The 19,750-nt window shown below is 43.3% G+C and overlaps 1 protein-coding gene across 1 annotated transcript in view; it reads right to left on the bottom strand.

Annotated features, from left to right (window-relative positions):
• The window catches only part of LOC141148591 (uncharacterized), a 102,490-nt gene that overhangs the window by 63,880 nt on the left and 18,860 nt on the right, over positions 1-19,750 (bottom strand). The window contains exons 4-5 of the mRNA XM_073636184.1: positions 16,499-16,603; positions 13,274-13,345 (exon numbers count right to left, since the gene is read on the bottom strand). Coding sequence (XP_073492285.1) covers positions 13,274-13,345; positions 16,499-16,603 — 177 coding nt within the window. The remainder of the gene's footprint in view (positions 1-13,273; positions 13,346-16,498; positions 16,604-19,750) is intronic.

Genomic DNA, 19,750 nt, shown 5'->3' with positions numbered 1-19,750 from the left:
TTATGAGAAAAGAAGAGGATTCGGGTTTTTTGATCTTCTGTAAACGTACTGTTACGATCTCTCTCCCACTTCCTCAAGTATGGGGGATCCTGCTGGGACGTATGGGTCAGTAAGATATTGTAAGAATGAGAAAGAGATTTCAGAATTGGCTCCTCACCCAGGCACAACTCTTCAAAGGGTGTTGGTTCTCTGCAGAAACCGCTGACCTCTGGAAGGGATCTGAGAAAGTGTGACAATTGCAAGATCTTCCATCTACCCAATATGGAGGAGTTAACGCTAGGACATATGCTAGAAGGGTGGTTCCATTCCGAAGGCCCACAAAAAGAGGAAGCTCTAACTAGACTCTGATCTGAGTGGAGCCGGAAGGACCTATCAGAGGCCTGGTTGGAAATCCCGGATGTCCAATTATGGGTGTCAGTGGGGAAGGGTATCTGGGCGTCTCCGCCAACTGGAAGTATCTGCGAAGTTCCTGTAGGGTGGGTTCAAGCAATGGGTGGGGAGGGGAGGATCTGGAAGGATGAGTTCCACTCCAGGGTAGACCTTCAATGGGGAACAGGACTGTTTCCCGTTCCAACCCAATCCACAACTTATGGGATGAGTGCCTGCACCAGTCTACAACTCTGTTCATGTGGATTGCTGTGTAGTACAGAGCTGGGTCAGGGAGGCCAATGCCTCCTCTCGATTTTGGTCATTGTAAGAGGGATCTCTTGAGCCTTGGGGGTTTGCTCTGCCAGACATATCTAATAAATACTGAGCGCAACTTGCGGAAGAAGTCCTGTGGTATCCTAACAGGCAATGCCTGGAGGAGGTAGAGCAGTCTCGGCATGATATTCATCTTTAAGACATTGCATCTACCAAACCAGGAGACCGCCAGGTCCTTCCATCTGCTTGGGTCTGAGGTGAAGACGCTTGAGAGTGGTTGAAAATTGAGTTGATAAATGAGGTGTAAGTCAGAAGGGATTTTTGTGCCTATATATTGAATGGCCTGGGGAGACCACCAGAAGGGGAAATTGCCGCTAATGGAGGCACGGGAACCAGGGGTAAGAGTGATGTTTAGCGCCTCTGACTTTTGGAGGTTGATTTTGAAATCCGATAATTCCCCGTATTGATGTATTGCCGATAGTAAGATTGGGAGAGATGTGTGAGGATCTGAGATGTAAAATAACAGGTCATCCGCATAGGCGGCAATTTTATGATGGTAAGTGCTCGTTTCGAGACCCCTGATGTCTGGGTTAAGCCTGATATGTTGTAATAAGGGCTCTAGTGAAATTATGAAAAGGAGCGGGGAAAGTGGGCATCCCTGTCTTGTGCCGTTGCTTATCTTAAAGGGGCTAGAGGTTGTCCCATTTACTCTAACTGTTGCTATGGGGGAAGAGTATATGGCAGATATCCAGGATAGCATGGAAGCCGGCATGCCAAGGCGTCGCAGGGTGGCCAGGAGGAAAGTCCAGTTTACCCTGTCAAACGCCTTTTCGGCGTCTCTAGACAACAAGATAAATGGGATGTTAAGGCCTTTGGCCCTTGCCACCACATTTATCGTCCTAATGGTGTTGTCTCGTGCCTCTCTGTTGCGGATAAAACCTACCTGGTCTAGAGGAATTATGCGTTGGAGAACAGAGCCTATTCGCTCAGCCAGGATTTTCGTGAATAATTTTAGATAACAATTAAGAAGGGAGATGAGCCTGTAACTCGCGCACAGGAGCAGATCCTTCTCAGACTTAGGAATGACAGATATGCAGGCTTGCAGGATATCTGTAGGTATGGCGTGGTCATCTAATATGGCATTGAAAGCAGTAACAAAGTGAGCTGCCAGCTGAGTTTGGAAGGTTTTATAATAAGTGATGGTGAAACAGTCGGGGCCGGGTGCTTTTCTCGTCGGGGTGTTGGCTAGTGCGTTTGTGAGCTCATCCGCAGTAATAGGCTGTGAGAGCAAATCTATCTCCTCCTCATTGAGGGAAGGCAAGTCCGCAGCCGCAAGGTACGTTTCTATGGCTTCCAACCTATTCTGATTCTGCTCCCCTGAGGGAGGAGAATGCAAGTTGTACAGGGCTTCATAGAATACCCTGAAAGACTCAGCCATTTCTGCAGAGTCATGAATTTTGGATCCTGTGGAGGAAGATAAGGCAGGGATGTAGGAAAGGTTGTGTTGGGCCGGTATGGCATTTGCCAGTGTTCTGCTGCACTTATCCCCGAACTCATAGAAGGTTCTGCGTATCCTTAAGAGACTATTCTTAGAATGAAATAGAGAATGCTCTCTGATTTGCTCCCGGAGGTTGGTTACCTCTGCCTCTGTGGCCCTATCTGGGTGATTTTTGTGACGTTTTTCACAATCATGGAGTTTTGCGAGTAATTCGGATAGCGTCTTTTCTCTGGCTACTTTGAGTCTGTGTCCATGTTTAATGAATATTCCTCTTATGTAGCATTTATGTGCTGACCAAATAGTTAGAGGATTGGGAACTAATTGTTTGTTACTCTCGAAAAAGAGACCCAGTTCTCGCAAAATGTCTGCTCTCACCTCAGGATCTTGGATAAGAGATTTGTTTAGTCGCCAAGTGGCTGTTTTGGGAGCCGGGCGTTGTAAATTTAGGGTCAGAGAGATCGGAGCATGGTCTGAGAGGGCAATGTGCCCAATCTGAGCCCTTGAGACAAGTGGGATCGTAGCGTGGGAGACCAGGAAGAGGTCAATCCTGGAGTATGAGTGATGAACTGCCGAGAAAAAGGTGTAGTCTCTCTCCTGCGAATGGAGAATCTGCCATATGTCAACTAACCGGTGGGAATGCAACAGGTCCCTGATTCGGTTCCAGTACCTCGAAGATAGGGCCGAAGAAGCCATCAACGTGCCTTTACGGGGATCAATGGTAAGATTAAGGTCTCCCCCTAACACCAATGTTCCCTCTGTGAAGCAGGCCAGGGTGTCCAAGCATGATTCAAGCACTGGCAGCTGGTCCACATTCGGCAAATACAGGTTCACAAAGGTAAATGTCTGCAAAGTTTTAGCCAGGGGGATACTCCTCCCTTTAGATTTTGAGGAGGGTGATGCACTGTGGTACACTGTTGGGAAATACTTACTGTAGAGTTTAGGGATACTATCCGCCCGAAAATGGTTCTCTTGTAAAAACACTACCTGAGGTCTCTGCCTCCAAAGATCCGAGAGGCAACTGGTTCGCTTCTCTGGAGCATTTAAGCCCTTCACATTCCAGGATACAAACTTCAGAGACATGTCGGATAGGATGGGGTCGGGTCACCAGGCCTCGCCAGAAACTAGAACTGTAGGCGGTGTGGGGGGAGAGGGGGAGGAGGCAGACAGATTAGAGTAGGAGAGTAGCAATGAATGTGTAGGAAGGGACAAAGAAGGACAAAGAAAAAGAGAAAAAGGAGGACAAAAAGGGAGAAGTGAGAGTCAACTACGTCTCCAAATGGAGGACTACTGACTATTTGGGCAGCTAGGTCCTAGTGGGGGAAGAGGTAAGGCACTTCAGAGTTCGGACTCCCGGAGCACGAGTCTCCCCCCAACCCACTTCTCAGTAGGAGCGGTCCTATCAGGAACTGCATTATTATGTTAGGCTTCTTTTAAATGAGATCGCTCCATAAAGACACATAATATATAACCTTGTAACAATCATTTTAACATAGCACGTCTTAACATTATAACAGGCAAAAATAAGACATTCAGTAATACCTTAATTATTGGGAAAACTACATCAGTCTCCGATCCCCTATTATCAGCCCTGTCTATGGAATGAACCGCTAACTCCCACCGGGTCTAGGCCCAATGACAGCGATCCATAGCCCCTTCCCCAGACCAACATTCCTCATTCCTGAAGGGATCAAGTTCCAGCCGGGACAACCCTTGGGTCCCAAGACAGGGTAGCTATAAAAAAAAAAAAAAAAAAAAAAAGGGGGGGGGGGGGGGAGAAGGGGGGTGGAAGAGGGAGAGGGTAAGGGTAAGGGGGTGGGAGGAAAGGAAGGGGGGGAGGGGAGGGAAGGTAAGGGGGGGGGACGACCATTGGTCGTATAACAACATCTCTAGACCGATATTCATCTCTGTCTGATGTTAAAATTTCCAAATTTACTACTATCCAGCCCCTCCGAATCAAATGTTAGAATTAACTGCACCTCAGCTGTGGGCATCAAAACTAACAGGCAGTATGACCTATGTATACCCATTTTTGTGTTTTGTAATGCGGTACAAGACAGAATGGAGGGGCCTAACAAATAAGAGATTGCTAAACGAATATTCGTAAGGTCCGTTATCTCTAAGTTATAACAGTAGGGTCAATCGGATCCGAATCTTCTCAAAGACAATCCTTCAGGTGAGACCAGTCTACAAAACTGTCTTGCCTTCCCCCTGCCTCCGGCTATAAAACAACCATCCACAATACTGGAAACTTAATATGTTTCTTTGAGGCAAACGAGCCAGAGAGGGACAAGGAAGTCAATCTAGGTGGGCCAGAGGCTAATTTAAAAAAAAAAAGTCTTCTGGATAGCCAATCAAAAGGAGAAGGTGAAGTACTATCAAGGCAAGGGTAGGGAATACTTACATACATAAAGGAGACAACAAAAGAAAATTAAGGCCATGTTCAGGCTTAAGAGCAACTTAACTGTTTGGATTCATGGTTTGTTGTCTTGAGGGGCCTGCGGCCTTCTACATTGTGATCGACGGTTGCATCGAGGCCTTTGAGGTCTGCCCGAAGGGTTCACCGCTGGGGTATTGGTGGTGGGAGTCAGGACGAACGCTAGCCAGTTAGGTAGTGACATTGGTAGCCTGAGGGTATTGAGAAATTTGGGAACTTCCCTGGGGTGTCGGAGGGTGTATGTGCGACCTCCCTTCCGTTGCAATCAAATGGAAAGGGTGACCCCACTTGAAGGCGATTCCCTGTTCGCTGAATTTCACCAGCAAGGGTTTCATGCATCGGCGCATCTGCAGGGTCCTCTGGGAAATGTCTGGCAGGAGAGAGATCTGGGCTCCATCAAAGTGAATATGTCCTCTATGCCAAGCTCTTTGGAGAATGTCCTCTTTGATAGAATAATTCTGCAGGCAACAAAGGAAATCTCTAGGTCTGTCCTCCACTGTGTTTCTGGGGCCAAGGGTTCTGTGGACCCTGTCTATGGCAATAGGTGTTTCCGTCGGGCATTCTAGACAGTCATTAAATAGAGCAGTCACTGTCATCCTTAGGTCTGCTTGCTGGGTAGCTTCTGGCAGACCGCGGATTCTTATGCCGCGCCTACGGCTACGATTTTCCTGATCGTCTAGCAACAAATGTAGCTGTGCGATTTGGTCTGCCATTTCCTCCCTTGCGTTGTTTAAAACAGTGACGTCTTAGGGAAGGGTAGCAGTGTCTGTCTCTACAGAGGCGACTCATGTGGAGACCTCTGTTACAGTTTGCATAATTCCAGCAATCTCTCCGCGTAGTGCTGCCTCCATTCTAAGTGCTACAGAGTCCAGGTCATCTCTGGTGGGCAGCTTTTGTAATAGTGTCTGCTCTCCAGTAAGCACAGATGGGGGCTCATGTGAGGGCAGAGTCAGTGGAGCAGTGCTCATGGAGGCTTGCAGTGAGATGGGCAGAGGCGCACCAAGTGTGAGGCTCCATGGCTGGGAGCGCTGGCTATCCTGTGATACCCACTGCGGTGAGCAGCTGGGTTCTCCTCCTGGGCTGTTAAGGGATGCGAGGGATAGAGAGCGGGGGAGGCAGGAGGAGAGATCACTAGTCGGGGAGAACGGCAGCATGTCATTACCGTGAACTTATCACCCTCTTCCTCCTGCAGGCGCGCCATGCTCCACTCCCACATCTGTACCTGATGCCATCTTGGAAGGATCTGGAGTAGAAGCCGCCGGCTGTTTCGGTATGAGGAATCTCTCCATTGGAATTCCCGAGCACATAGCGCTGCAGAGCAGTCTTCTCGGCAGGATGGGTGAGCTGAGAAGCCAAAATATGCGGTAAAACTGTGCGGGTGGTCTATTAATGAGCCGCGGACCGGGAGCCCTCTGAAAAACACGGCTTAACTCCTCCATGCCGAGACCACGCCCCCTAGGGTACTTTTTGATTGAATTACTTTAATTGTAAGAGATATATACATTTGAAAAATAGTTTAGGCATGTTGAAGTTACATAGTTACATAGTAGGTGAGGTTGAAAAAAGACACAAGTCCATCAAGTCCAACCTATGTAAAGTCATATTTGTCTTTTGTAACGCTTCCATTTTATGTAGAATTGTCTGTGTTTACATATGCTGATAAGTCAGGATGCCAACAATTAAGCTAGGAGGCCATTCTGGCCACAGGAGTGTACAGCCAGTACTCTGTAAATATGTCTTATCAATCATTTGTTTTTTCACAATGAAAAGTCATTTTGTAATGAAAAAAGCTGCTCAGCTACTATTTTCTCCACAATGGAGTTTTTGCCTCTTTGGCCAGGACTACCTCCACCTAATGCCTTGTACACACAACTGGACTTTCCAGGAGAAAAGGTCCGACGGAACCATTCGGTCGGACATTCCGATCGTGTGTGGACTTCATCGGACCTTTTCTTTCAAAAATTCTGATGGACCTAGAAATAGAACATGTTTCAAATTTTTCCGTCGCACTCAGTTCCTATCGGGAAAACCGCTCGTTTGTATGCTAGTCCGACGGACCAAGAACGACGCAAGGGCAGCTATTGGCTACTGGCTATTGAACTTCCTTTTTCTAGTCGCGTCGTACGTCATTGCGCTCTAAACGAACGGACTTTGGTGTGATCGTGTGTAGGCACGTCCGTTACAGCGGAACTCTGTCGGAAAGACCGTCAGAGTTCGTTCCGAAGGAAAGTCCGGTCGTGTGTACGCGGCATAAGCGTGTGGGGGTTCCAGGTTAAAAGGTGATAGCAGGTATGGTTGGTGATCAAAATATTGATAAAAAGAGGGGAGACTGTAATGGAGATTTGTAAGTTCTGTATATAATTGTATTCTATTTTGTATGTATTGCATACTGTCCTCACTGTGCACACGGCACTAATAATGTTTTCATTACATGTTTACATTTTTTCGAGTCCTGATTAGAATTAGCCTGCCTATGTAACGCCCCTTGTTACCATAAACGTACAATTGTAATATTAACGTGATATCTATGTAATCATGTGTATAAAAACCTTCAACTGCTACATAATGTCTGAGGATTTTTTCTCTGTCTCTTCGCAGGTATGTTTGCAGCTGACTGCCATCCACACAGAATTGAAAACTGAAAAGCATTTGTTTTCCCTAGTCTAAATTGCTATGGTATGTGCTAACTAAACCATCTCCACCCAAAAACTGAAACATTGCTATCTGATTTGCTTTGCTTATGTGTCTTAATAATTGCTGGTATGTTATTTTTGCTTAACAGTCTGTAGACCTGTCCACATTACAATGCTTTATTATCTCCCTTGTCTTACCTAGAATTATGGCCCTTTAACTTTAGTGCCCTCTTGATAGTCTGTTTCTGGACTAAGAATTTTGCCCTGTTAACCAGCCAACCTTTATTACCTCTTGATTGCTAATTGAAATCCACCCACCACCCACCCCTATCAGTATAATTATAAGCTTCTTTTGGGGGAAGCATTTGCAGGGGGCACACATTTGCAACTAAGGCTCTTTCTCCAAGTGGGGCGATTTCTATAAGTGGAAAGCACTTCTGACTCTGCACTTCAGCGAATGCACAAAGCAAATGAACATAAGAAAATACTATGAAAAACACCAGACACTACCACTCCTTTGGACAGCTCTGTTAAACTATCTCTCCTTCACCCCTCTTCTCCCCCCCCCACAGCATACATATATCACCCTCACTTCTGTCCTCTCCTTATTACTGCACCCACCAACTCCTGCTAATTCTAAATCCACACACACTAAAAATCTCTAAGACCCTGGGCCATGTCCCTTCATATAAATCCCACTCCCATATTACCTCCCTCACTCCTGCTTCTCCTAACCTCCGGAGATATATCCCCAAACCCTGGGCCTCCATCATTTAACTAATGCACCCATCACCCTGCACCCTCTGGTAGCAGCCACAATCAACACAATTTAGTTCCCATTTCTATTCTTCCTAAGACCAGACTCCCTGTCTCTCGTGCCCCCTGGACCAGTATCAACCTTTCTTGAAGACTTCTCTGCCTGGCTACCTTACTTTCTTTCTTCTGAAATCCCCACAATCATTCTCGGGAACTTCAACATCCCTATTAATACTAACACTCCTGCCACTTCCAAACTTCTCAGCCTAACATCCTCCTTTGACCTGAAGCAGTGGATACACGCTCCTACTCACTCTGAAGGCAATACCTTTGACCTCGTATTCTCTCACCTTTGCACTCCATGCAACCTCTCTAACTATCCATTCCCTCTCTCTGATCACCACCTTATTAGTTTCACTCTCTCCCTCTCCTCCTCCACCTCTCCCTCCAACCGTCTAAAAGTTACCCATAGAAACCTACGTCATCTCAACCCTTCTCTTCTCTACTCTGCTATCGACAACCTCTATGACAAAATCTCACCCCTATCCTGCACCAACCTAGCCACTTCTGCCTACAACACCTTACTTCTTGCCTCACTGGACTCAATAGCCCCCCCTCACTACACACAGAATCAGGCCCCGACCCCTTCAACCTTGGCAAACAGATGATACTAGAAGTCTGAAAAAATGTAGTCGTGCTCACGAGCGCCAGTGGCGTAAGACTAATGCCCCGTACACACGGTCGGATTTTCCGTTTGGTAAGGGATTCTTTCTGATACTCTGATTAAAAAATTTGTCAATAAAGGGTATCAGAAAGAACCCCTTACCAAACGAAAGATGGAGGTAGGAGGTTTAGATCGAAATTTCTTATTGAAAAAAAAAGGAGAAGGTCAATAACCCCTCCCGAATTGAAATGGCTTTCATCACGGGATTCAATAATCAATATCGTTCAGTTGAACACATCTTCAGGAAATACTGGCCGATTTTAAAATCAGATAGAGTTCTAGCAAAGATACTCCCATAGAAGCCAAGATTTATTTACAAAAAGGCCCTCAATCTGAGAAACCAGCTGGTACACAATGTGGTTGACCCACCGAAAAATACAAGACTGTTCCCTGAAATGAAAGGGTTCTATAGATGCCAGAAATGCCTGCCCTGCCGTGTGAGTAAAAAACAGCCAAAGAAAAAAATCTCTTTTAAATCTAGGTCCGGGAAAGAGTACCAAATTAGAGAATTGTTCACTTGTGACAGCACTCACGTCATATATGTGATCGAATGTCCCTGTCGATTACAGTATGTGGGGAGAACCACTAGGCCTCTTTTCGTCAGAATCAGAGAACATATAAATAATATTAAAAAAGGTTTTCCAAAACACAACCTTTCCAGGCATTTTGATGAATTCCACAACAGAGACCCCACAGGATTAATTTTTTATGGCATAGATTTGATTAACGACCACTGGAGAGGCGGAAATAAAAAAAATAAAAGTACCCCAGAATGAAACTAAGTGGATATACCGCCTGGGGAGTCTGGTACCTAAAGGGTTAAACGTGGACATTGATCTGAATTGTTTCTTATCTAACGTTTAGTAATGGGTTTTAGTTGTAGTTGGATAATTGAGTAGTGTTTTTTATATTGATTTTTAATTCCTCATTCACTCATTTTTATTGATATAACAATTAGTCGGCTATCCCTATAGAGATCTACTGCAATAAAGAATAAGATCTGGTTCTTCTAATTTTTCCTCTTGCCCTTTCATTTTTATTTTATATTTTTTTCACATTCTTTTTTATTTTTATATTTATATTTATTTTTATTTTCATTTTTATTTTATTTCTATTTTTATTTTTACTTTTACCTTTTATTTTATTTTTATTTTTGTTTATTTTTATTTTTGATCTCTTTCTAACAATTCCTTTTGGGGCATATCAGTATACATTTCTGTACAACTTGTCCATAATTTATCAGATTGACAGATAATTATTCTGTATACATCTATTGTTTTCATATATTCTTTCTTATTTGTATTAATTTTACCAGATAATATCTGGATTGCACTAGGTTGGTCATTGCTGCCATTTCACACAAAATAACCATTTCGTACTATACCACCAGATGGCGCCTAGGGAGAGTTGATGCTTAAACTTTTTTATATAGAGATAGCCCTCCCTAATTCGATTGGCACCAGAAGGGCAATGTTAATAAATATAGGTTTTTGTCTTCCTGGTGATCTAGTTGCTATATTCCGATTGGACCAGCTCGCTTTTTGTTTATAGCATCTAGTGGTAAATTGGCTGCGGCGATGACTACACCTAACATATAAGGCGTAAGGTGTGTCAAGATGGCAGCGCCTCAGATGACGTCCGTGTGACGAAATGCATAAGGCGGGACTATCTTGACACGCACAATGTCATATCTGGGTACCGTGGTTACGGATATTCGACCGGTGGAACGCAAGCGGCGATTCCAGGCAGCGTTGCTTCCCCAAAAAAAGGGGGGGGGGGGAGAAACCTCCAAAAGACAGTCCACTCAAGAACATACGGGTATTTTCCTAAATATCTTTATTGATTATCCCAATTAAAACAGTATATCTATCCAAAAACCATAAATTAAAAATAGGACAAAAGTCCTATATAGCATTGGTGGCCACCGATTCATTCCACATACTTCAGCCACTCATGCACTTGCACACATGTAGAATTATATAGGAGACCCCGGTCTAATCTAAAAGTCCTATACTCCCTAAATAGGGTTATGGATGGATTGATTGTTGTCACTTCGGTCTTCACTAGGTAAAGTGCCAGTGCTGGTGATTGAAAAATATCCGTCCGGATATTGATGGTGAGGAGAACAAACTCAATTACAGAGCAGAGTAATGGATGGGATATCCCCGTGTTACCAGCTGTATGGCAGCAGTCAAAAGGGCAAGTTTATGCATTCAGCAAGGAAACAAACGGTAAATAGCAGTAGATAGTGTGCCTCCTGTATGTTGGAGCACTACATAGCTCACCGTTTGACGTCTTCAGCAAATGAATTGCAGAGCCCATAGAGGATGGTGGTAGCCGCGCTGACTTGGTGTGGGTGTGCGGTGAATTCATCTATTGCTGACATGAGCTGTTGTTTCCGGATCTTTCTGTAGGGATGTACAGTGTGTCACAGAGTTCAAAAAAGTTCCGCGCTTGGTCTGTCAGATTACCAAAGGAAGCGCTTAGCCCCAGTGTCCGCCGCAGAGCTCAACCCGGTATCTCAAAGCTGGTCAAAAAAGCTTCTGTATACTCAGAGTTGGTTCCTCATCTATGTGTGGAGGTCCGTGTCCCCCCAGTGCATAGGTTAGATGCTTACGCGTTTCACTTGTTGCCAAGCTTCTTCAGAGCATGCGTTGCTTCCCCGTGTCGTTTGGAGAGATCGAGAGCATGTGAGCTCCCTCTCCTGTTTTTAAACTTTTTAGTCTATTATTTATTTGCAAGTCTATTCCCTGGATACATATATTTTTTTCAATAAAGTTATCAAACAGAGTTACACTATGTGGACTACCCTTATTTTTGTTCCATGAAAACACACCATGTGGATGCCTGACCGGGAATTCCATTAAAACGGGAGCCAGTGGAGATCTTTCTTCCTTCCCAGCGGGTGGATGACCCTGAATCATACTGCTGGAAGCTGGAAGAACACAGGCATCTTGGGACCAACATTTATGCTCGCACCCCTGCAGGGGTAGGGTACTCCGGTGAGTGTATTTACATAGGGGGAATATTGCTACATCCCTGCATCTTCTACTGCACAAAGAGGATTTCAAATATACTGGATGGAACATTATGTCACCTCTATGAACTTTTCTACTAGATTAACACATTATATACGTTTTAATTAATACACAGCAGTCTTATGAAATGTTATTATTGCTGTTTTTGTGCACATTGGTTTTTATTGCAAATTTTGTATTGCACATTTACACATATCCTTGCACTTGTCACTTTAATTCATACGAGTAGTATTAGCACTTGTCACTTTATTTTATTTGTATACGGCTTGTCGGTTCCCCTACTCACACCTTTTGGTTACAGTGATTATATAAGTATATCAGTTTACATTTTTTGCACAATATTAGCATATGTCACTTTATACTTATGATAAGAGAATTTATTGCACTAGGACACTCTTATTATTAATTTTCTTTGTACAGGTTGAGCACCTGTCACTTATATGTTTGGGTATAGTGATTGAATTCCTACCATATGTATATCGTTTACAGACATCTTTGCACAGAGACAGCACTGGTCATTTTACATTTTTGAAGATTGCACTGATACAAATTTATTACCTCTCTACACAGACATAGCACCTGCCACTTTACACTGATCATTGGATTGATACACTTTTCTCAAACAGCGCCATCCCCTATTTTTTCATTTTTTATTTGCATTTTTCTGGTTTCACTTTAGTTTTTCCTGTCTATAGGGGGGCAGCAGTTTCTTAGTATCCTGTAGTGCGGTTCTTTTTTTGGAATAATTATCGTTCCTTTAGCTTTTAGACGATCCCTGAAAACCCTTCTCTTCAGAGAACCCTAGCCTACCCACACCTAACAACTGTTTTTTAATTTTCTCCATCAGCTCACCCCCCACAGTTATTACCTTTTTGTTTCCACTTGACCCTCTCTTCTAGATTGTAAGCCAGAATGAGCAGGGCCCTCTGATCCCTCCTGTATTGATTTGTATTGTAAGTGTACTGTATGCCCTCATGTTGTAAAGCACTGCGTAAACTGTTGGCGCTATATAAATCCTGTTTATTAATAATAATAATAATAAACAGAACAGTTATTTGGAAAGATGCGGAGCGTATCTTTTGTGTATGTTCCCTACTGCAGTAGTTATTAATTTGGAACCACTAATCAATATGAGGATAGGAGTTGCCTATCTACAAAATGTCCAGCTCATTTTCTATTATATTTTATTTTTTTAATTTATTTTCTGTTCAATTATATTCTATTCTAATCTGTTCTACTCCATTCTATTCTATTCTATTTTACATCTGATTTTCTGAATAACGAAAAATGTGTCCGAATTTAGATTCGAAACAAAACGAACTGCACCTGTCTGGCTGATGGTGCACCTAGCAGTACAAACTTTTAAGGCCGTATGAGACCAAGAACACCTGTGCCTTCTGCCCACAGCCAAACACCGTTGATCCTTGCAGTGGGGCTAAATGCCCAGTGTGCTTTGGGCCTAACAATAACATTCACTGTGTATTGTTATTTAGTAAAAAGGTATTAAGTAAAGTAAAAAAATGAAAATACAAATGTGCATAACATTACCTTGTAGGTTACTTGGCATTAATTTTTTCTCTTGATTTTCTCGATTTTTTACTTTATTGTGATTTTTTTTACCTTTTGTATTAAAAAAAGGAAAACAGGTTAACTGAGCAAAATTTCTTTCTTTTTTTTTTGGTTATAAACAATTCAGACTAAAAGCAAATTAAGTTTTTGTGCTATATTATATATGTATATATTGCAAACTGGTGAAAGCCTACCTTCAGTAAAAAAAAAAAAAAAAAAAAAAAACTGTAAACTAATACATTTGGGGACTGAACTTTCAGGTGTCAGGATATCCTGTTTTGTCTATCGGTGTGTTTTTGGAGTGCATTGCTTAGGTAAATATTGTCATTCTGGTTGTAGATACATGGGTGTCCACATTCCAGTACCTAGCTCTGGGTGCCTGAGTGCCCTACCAGCAAACCAGGGAATGCCATGCGGAAGGAGGGATGGGTAAGTGTATGAAGTCAGAGTAAGGATGAGCTCAGGCATGTTCAAACACAAAGCCAAGTTATCCCCCCCTGAAAGCTGTCAAAAGCTGGCAACCAATCATAGGTAGCGGAGGCATTCTGCACCCCACAGTTGTATGTATGTAAGAGGTGTGCAGCATCTACCCAATTCAACTGTACTGATTTTTTGGGGTGCTCAGATTGATCATAAGAGTTCATGCAACCATCATCACTGATCACTGAACTCAGGGTCCTGCAGTGCAAGTTGGCTACCCGATAACCCGTCATAATGATATCCGATGAACCCCTAACTGAGAATGGGGATTCGCACTGAGCTTAGTGTGGCTCTCATTTTTCAAAATACAAAGCAGAAGAGCATAAAACTCCACAAAAGCTCTCCTATAGACCAAGGATTGTAAGTACACTATATTAACAAAAGTATTGGGACGCCTGCCTTTACACGGACATGAACGTTAAAGAAGTAGTAAAGGCAGAAGGTTTTTTTATCTTAATGCAGTCTATGCATTAGGATAAAAAGCCTTCTGTGTGTTGCAGCCTCCCCAGCACAGTCCCTCTCTCTCCAGTGATGTCCACAAGTCCCTCGACCATCCGGGACTCTCCTCCTGATTGGCTGAGACACAGCAGCGGTGCCATTGGCTCTCGAAGCTGTCAATTAAAGCCAGTTAGCCAATCAGGAGAGAAAGGGGCGGGGCTGAACTGCAGCTCCATGTCTGAATGGACACACGGAGCTGTAGCTCGGCTCGGGTGCCCCATAGCAAGCTTCTTGCTCTGGGGCACTCAACAGGAGGGAGAGGCCAGGAGCAGCGAAGAGGGACCCGAGCAGAGGAGGATTCAGGCTGCCCTGTGCAAATCCACTACACAAAGCAGGTAAGTATAACATGTTTGTAATAAAAAAAAAAAAAAAACGAGACTTTACAATTACTTTAATGGTATCCCAGTCTTAGTCCGAAGTGTTCATTATTACAGCTATAACAGCTTCAACTCTTCTGGAAAGGCTGTCCACAAGGTTTAGGAGTGTGTCTATGGGAATGTTTGACCATTCTTCCAGAAGCGCATTTGTGAGGTCAGGCACTGATGTTGGATGAGAAGGCCTGGCTCGCAGTCTCCGCTCGAATTCATCCCAAAGGTGTTCTATTGGGTTGAGGTCAGGACTCACTAATCCATGTCTTTATGGACCTTTGTGCACTGGTCCAAATCATTTGGTGGAGGGAGGATTGTGATGTGGGGTTGTTTTTCAGGGGTTGGGCTTGGCCCCTTAGTTCCAGTGAAGGGAGCTCTTAAGACATCAACATACCGAGACATTTTGGACAATTTCACGCTCCCAACTTTTAGGGAACAGTTTGGAGATGGCCCCTTTCTGTTCCAACATAACAATGAAAATGTCAATATTGAACCCCATGGACTAAGATTGGGATGCCATTAACGTTCATGTGCATGTAAAGGCAGGCGTCTCAATACTTTTGGTAATATAGTGTATCTTGGCCAGGTCTTCACAGCCAGATAATGAAGGTGTCATAATTGGCGGTCATTAAATTCATTAGCAGGATATTACTTAATCCAAGCCAGATCACTCATAGTTGGTGTAAAACAGCATTGAGCAGAACACCTAATTTTTTTTTAAACCAAGTGTGCTACAACGCAGGGATGACTTGTATCTGTGCACTGTGCTGTGCTCTAGCACAAACGTTATTCGTAAAGAATGGCAACACCATGCAACACACATATACAGCATGTTACTGCATGTTAGTGGCATTCACATTACATTATAATGTGTGTTATGATGTGCAGTATGATTGCACTGAGGTGTGAAAGAGCCATTAAAAGTATTCGTTTACAGGTCTTTGTTGTAGCACACGTTCAGTTTAGTATTCAGTGTGAAGATGTATGGGAACTATTTCCTAAATAATTATCTACATATGAAGTAATTCTTTTAGTGTCAATAAGGGATGAAAGCCACACTTCATTCCTTTTTATCAGCAATAAATGTTTAGTTACAATTATTGTGTGTGACTCTGGGTGTGGTTGCCACCATCCTTGTTAATTATATCTGGAAAACCACAATTGCTCTTTATAGAACTTTGAAGGCAACTTCTAACCAAAAAATAAGATTAAAATAATAACATTAATTTTCTCGATTTAAAAGGTTTGAACTACATATATTACATAACATCACATATTACATAATATAAAATATTGTACAAAAATGGGTTGCAACATCAAGAAGCGTGATCCAAATGGTTTCCCCCACAGCTGATGATATACAGTATCTCACAAAAGTGAGGACACCCCTCACATGTTTGTAAATATTTTATTCTATCTTTTCATGTGACAACACTGAAGAAATGACACTTTGCTACAATGTAAAGTAGTGAGTGAGCTTGTATAACAGTGTAAATTTGCTGTCCCCTCAAAATAACTCAACACACAGCCATTAATGTCTAAACCGCTGGCAACAAAAGTGAGTACACCCCTAAGTGAAAATGTGATGAACTATTTTCATATTACTGGGTTTAGTATCACTTTAATACATTGCTATGTCAAATGATATATAAATCATCAGCTAAAAATGAATGAATTTGACTGTCATAAAAAGTAAAATGGACACTGATAGCTCATCACCCATGGAGGTAAGTACAGCGGTTAGCAGAAGGGTGCAAGAGGCTAGTTCACCTTTTCATTTTTTCTGAAAATATGAACTAACCCTTTAAGTAAAATGGATTGTGATTTTGCTTTTGTGAGAAATAAAACACTTTCCTACCTTTTCTCTTGACACAAAATATTGCAACAACTGCTATTATTATAAGTATCACAACGCCAGCAATCACAGGTATAATGATGATGTAGAGTGTAGAGCTCTTTGTATCTGTAGAATCGAAAAGATAAAGTACAAATATCAACATACCGGACCACAAGTTATGTGTTAAAATGATTGCCTTTAAACAACATTTGTTAGGAATTTAGATTGTCATACTTGACTTTTAAAGGCTAAGTTCACCTTTTTTTTTCTTTTTCTAAAATCCAGCTCCCCTATGTACCAATAGATTATTAATCTACTTCGGTTGCACAAACATACAAGTTTTCTTTGATTTTGAAAACAAGGCCTCACCTCATCCATGGCTATATTTTGCAGACCACTTCAGAACCTTCCTGGTATACAGACACAGACAGACCAGCCAGTAAGACACAGGAAGGAACTTACCAGCTGACCTCATTAGCAAACCTTCACCCATCAACTAAGTTTTCACAGCACCCCCAGCATTCCCCCATGTGTGCATTTGCCTGACTTCCCCAGAGTCCCTTCAGATGAGCTCAGGCTCCATGCTAAACCCCCTGGGGCCACATGCAGCCCATGGGACATCCCTGATGTAGTGTAAGAGCCTGCCTGATTAGATACAGAGTGATTGGATTGATGGTGTGTCCTCCTGTTATATAGTTTTGGTAAATCTAAATGAGATTGTGCAGAGATTATACAATTAGATTGTATAGTGTATGGCCACATTTATACACCAATAATTACCTAGTTGCGCTTTCAGTGTCATTATTTGTTAAAGTGGTTGTACACCCTGTACAACCACTTTTACCTACAGGTAAACCTATATTAAGGCTTACCTGTAGGTGCTGGAAATATCTCCTAAACCTCCACGGTTTAGGAGATATTTACAAAAAAGCTGTGTGCCGATGTCTACGGTGCACTTTAGAAAGGGCAGATCGTGCCGTTTCTAAAGGGGTCATGCTGTGACTTGCGGTTCCGCACATGCGCGGTAGTGACGTCACGCGACTCCGGCCAGTCACAGAGCCAGAGTTCGCAGCCCCGGAAGGAAGAGGGGTGAAGATGGATGCTCGCTGCTAGTGGGGACATCAGTGACATCGAGGGCTTTGGTTTCAGGTAAGTGACACATAATGGGCTACTATGCGATGAATAGTAGCCCATTATGCTTTACCTTTGCAGGGAAAAAAGGGGAAGTCGTGGCACGGATGGAGCTGCCGGGGGGGTGACCTTGGGCCTTGGCTCCGGTGCAGATGGGGCCCTCTGAGAATACGTGGGGGCTCCTGGACAGGAAGCACAGGAGCAAGGAGAGGACAGCAGGAGAGAGCACCGGCAGGCAATTTTCCAGGGAGGAACAACAGGTTGCAGCCAAGAGGGCTGGTGAGTGACACACAGTCTGGAGGACTGGGAGGCACACCTGGGAGAACTGGGAGAGTGCAGACTGGGGTGGGTGCAGAGCCAGTGGAGTGGACTGTGGTGGCATGGGCAGTGGGGAGAGACAGCTACAGCCAGGAGGGCTGGCAGGGCCTGAAGATGTGGTACTGGGCTCAAAAGCCACGTGGACAGCTAGCACTGGGACTTCCTACTATTTGCTACACCATAGGAGAACGCGGTCCCTGCCTGTAAAGGGCATCTGCTTTGGGCCTGGCTGAGCCAGTGTCCGGCCTTTCCATCAGTGCTAGCTGGTCCTGAAGAGTGAGATCAAGAGTTGAGCTGGAGCTGGAAGTAAAGAGGTTGTATATACCGGAAATGTATATAGTTGATCCCATATATCTTTCTGCAATCAATTGGGCATCTCATGAGTATCTCATATCCATCCAAGTTAAATCTTCTCAATAATAATATAAAACAAAGTTCAAGGACTGGTTTTCTGAGGGTAAATAAGAACTGTGTGCCTGGCTGGGCAGGATGACGGATGGTCCACAACACTCAGCAGCCCCTATGGGGGTTTCGCTACAGAGCACCTCCCCATGCAATTCAAAAATGCTGCAAATGTGCATCATGCTTGTGTTGCCATTACATGTTAAAGGCACCCCAAATGCGGCAAACACCCCAAAACTGAGGCAATGCACCATGCTCCATTTCAAAAACAGTTCTGGAGCTTCTCTGTGGCAATTGTCATGCATAGGGCAGCCCATTCAAGTGAATGGGCTGCCGTATGAGTGACGAGTGAAAACGCTCCAAAACACCCAAAACAATCACATGCGGGAATGTGAGTTTTCACTATGTGGAGATGTGAACGAGGCCTGACAACTGAGTGTCTCTGTTCACTCCCTCCTATGTACTTGTATAGAGATGACCATACACTATGCAATCTCATTGTACAATCTCTGTACAATTTCCTTTACATTTACCAGAACTATGGAGCAGGAGACCCACCTGACTAATCCATTCAATTTGTATCAAATCAGAGAGGCCCTTGTACTACATAGCTGATCTAAAGGAGATTGTACAATCAGATTGTATAGGATGTGGGTGGAAGGTGGTATTGTAATGAGGGAGGTGTGGTCCAGAGTGGTGAATGCACCCTATCATACCCTCTTCTGTGATACAACAAGGAAGTGATGGCTTCTGGGAGATGATCTAACAGGAAGTGAATGCTGATACAGGAAGTGATGGAATCTGAAAATCCGTTCAAAAATACAAATAAACTGACAAGATTCTAAACATCCTGTGGATAATGTAAATGAGAGAAAAGCTGGGCCAGAAACGTCATTGGAAAACGCTTCTATTTATTATGAAAAGTGAAATTGTCTGAATGTCTGAAAAGGTGAACTTATCCTTTAAATTCGGTGATAACTAAGCTGTATAATCTACAATTTGATTTATGTACTAATACGTTGTCAGAGCTAGAATGGAAATTAAAGGGTAATTCCACTTTCTTTTTTTTTTTTTTTTCAATTTTTTATTTTGTTATACATGGTTCACAAAAAAAAAAAGAATAACACCATAAGCAATAAATACATTCCTTATTTAAATCAAATACTACTCCCTTTCCTCCAGTCCCCCCCCCCCCCCCAAAAAACACCTCCTTTACTAAATAAATAAATTATTCCCCTCCTCTCTCTCACCCTCATCCCCCCTCCCCCTACCTTTCCATTATTAGCATGTACCTTTCTGAGCTCGTAATTCAATCCAGTTTTGCCAGTTCGTATAATAAATCCCCAATGTGTCTTCTGTCATGTGTATTAATTCCTCCAGGGACCTCCACCCATTCCACCCTTGCTACCCACCCCTTCATCT

This window comes from Aquarana catesbeiana, linkage group LG06 (assembly GCF_042186555.1).
Source record: "Aquarana catesbeiana isolate 2022-GZ linkage group LG06, ASM4218655v1, whole genome shotgun sequence".
In the NCBI taxonomy this organism is placed as follows: Eukaryota; Metazoa; Chordata; class Amphibia; order Anura; family Ranidae; genus Aquarana; species Aquarana catesbeiana.
Note: the sequence above shows the minus strand (reverse complement) of the source record. Positions and strands in the feature narration are given on the sequence as shown.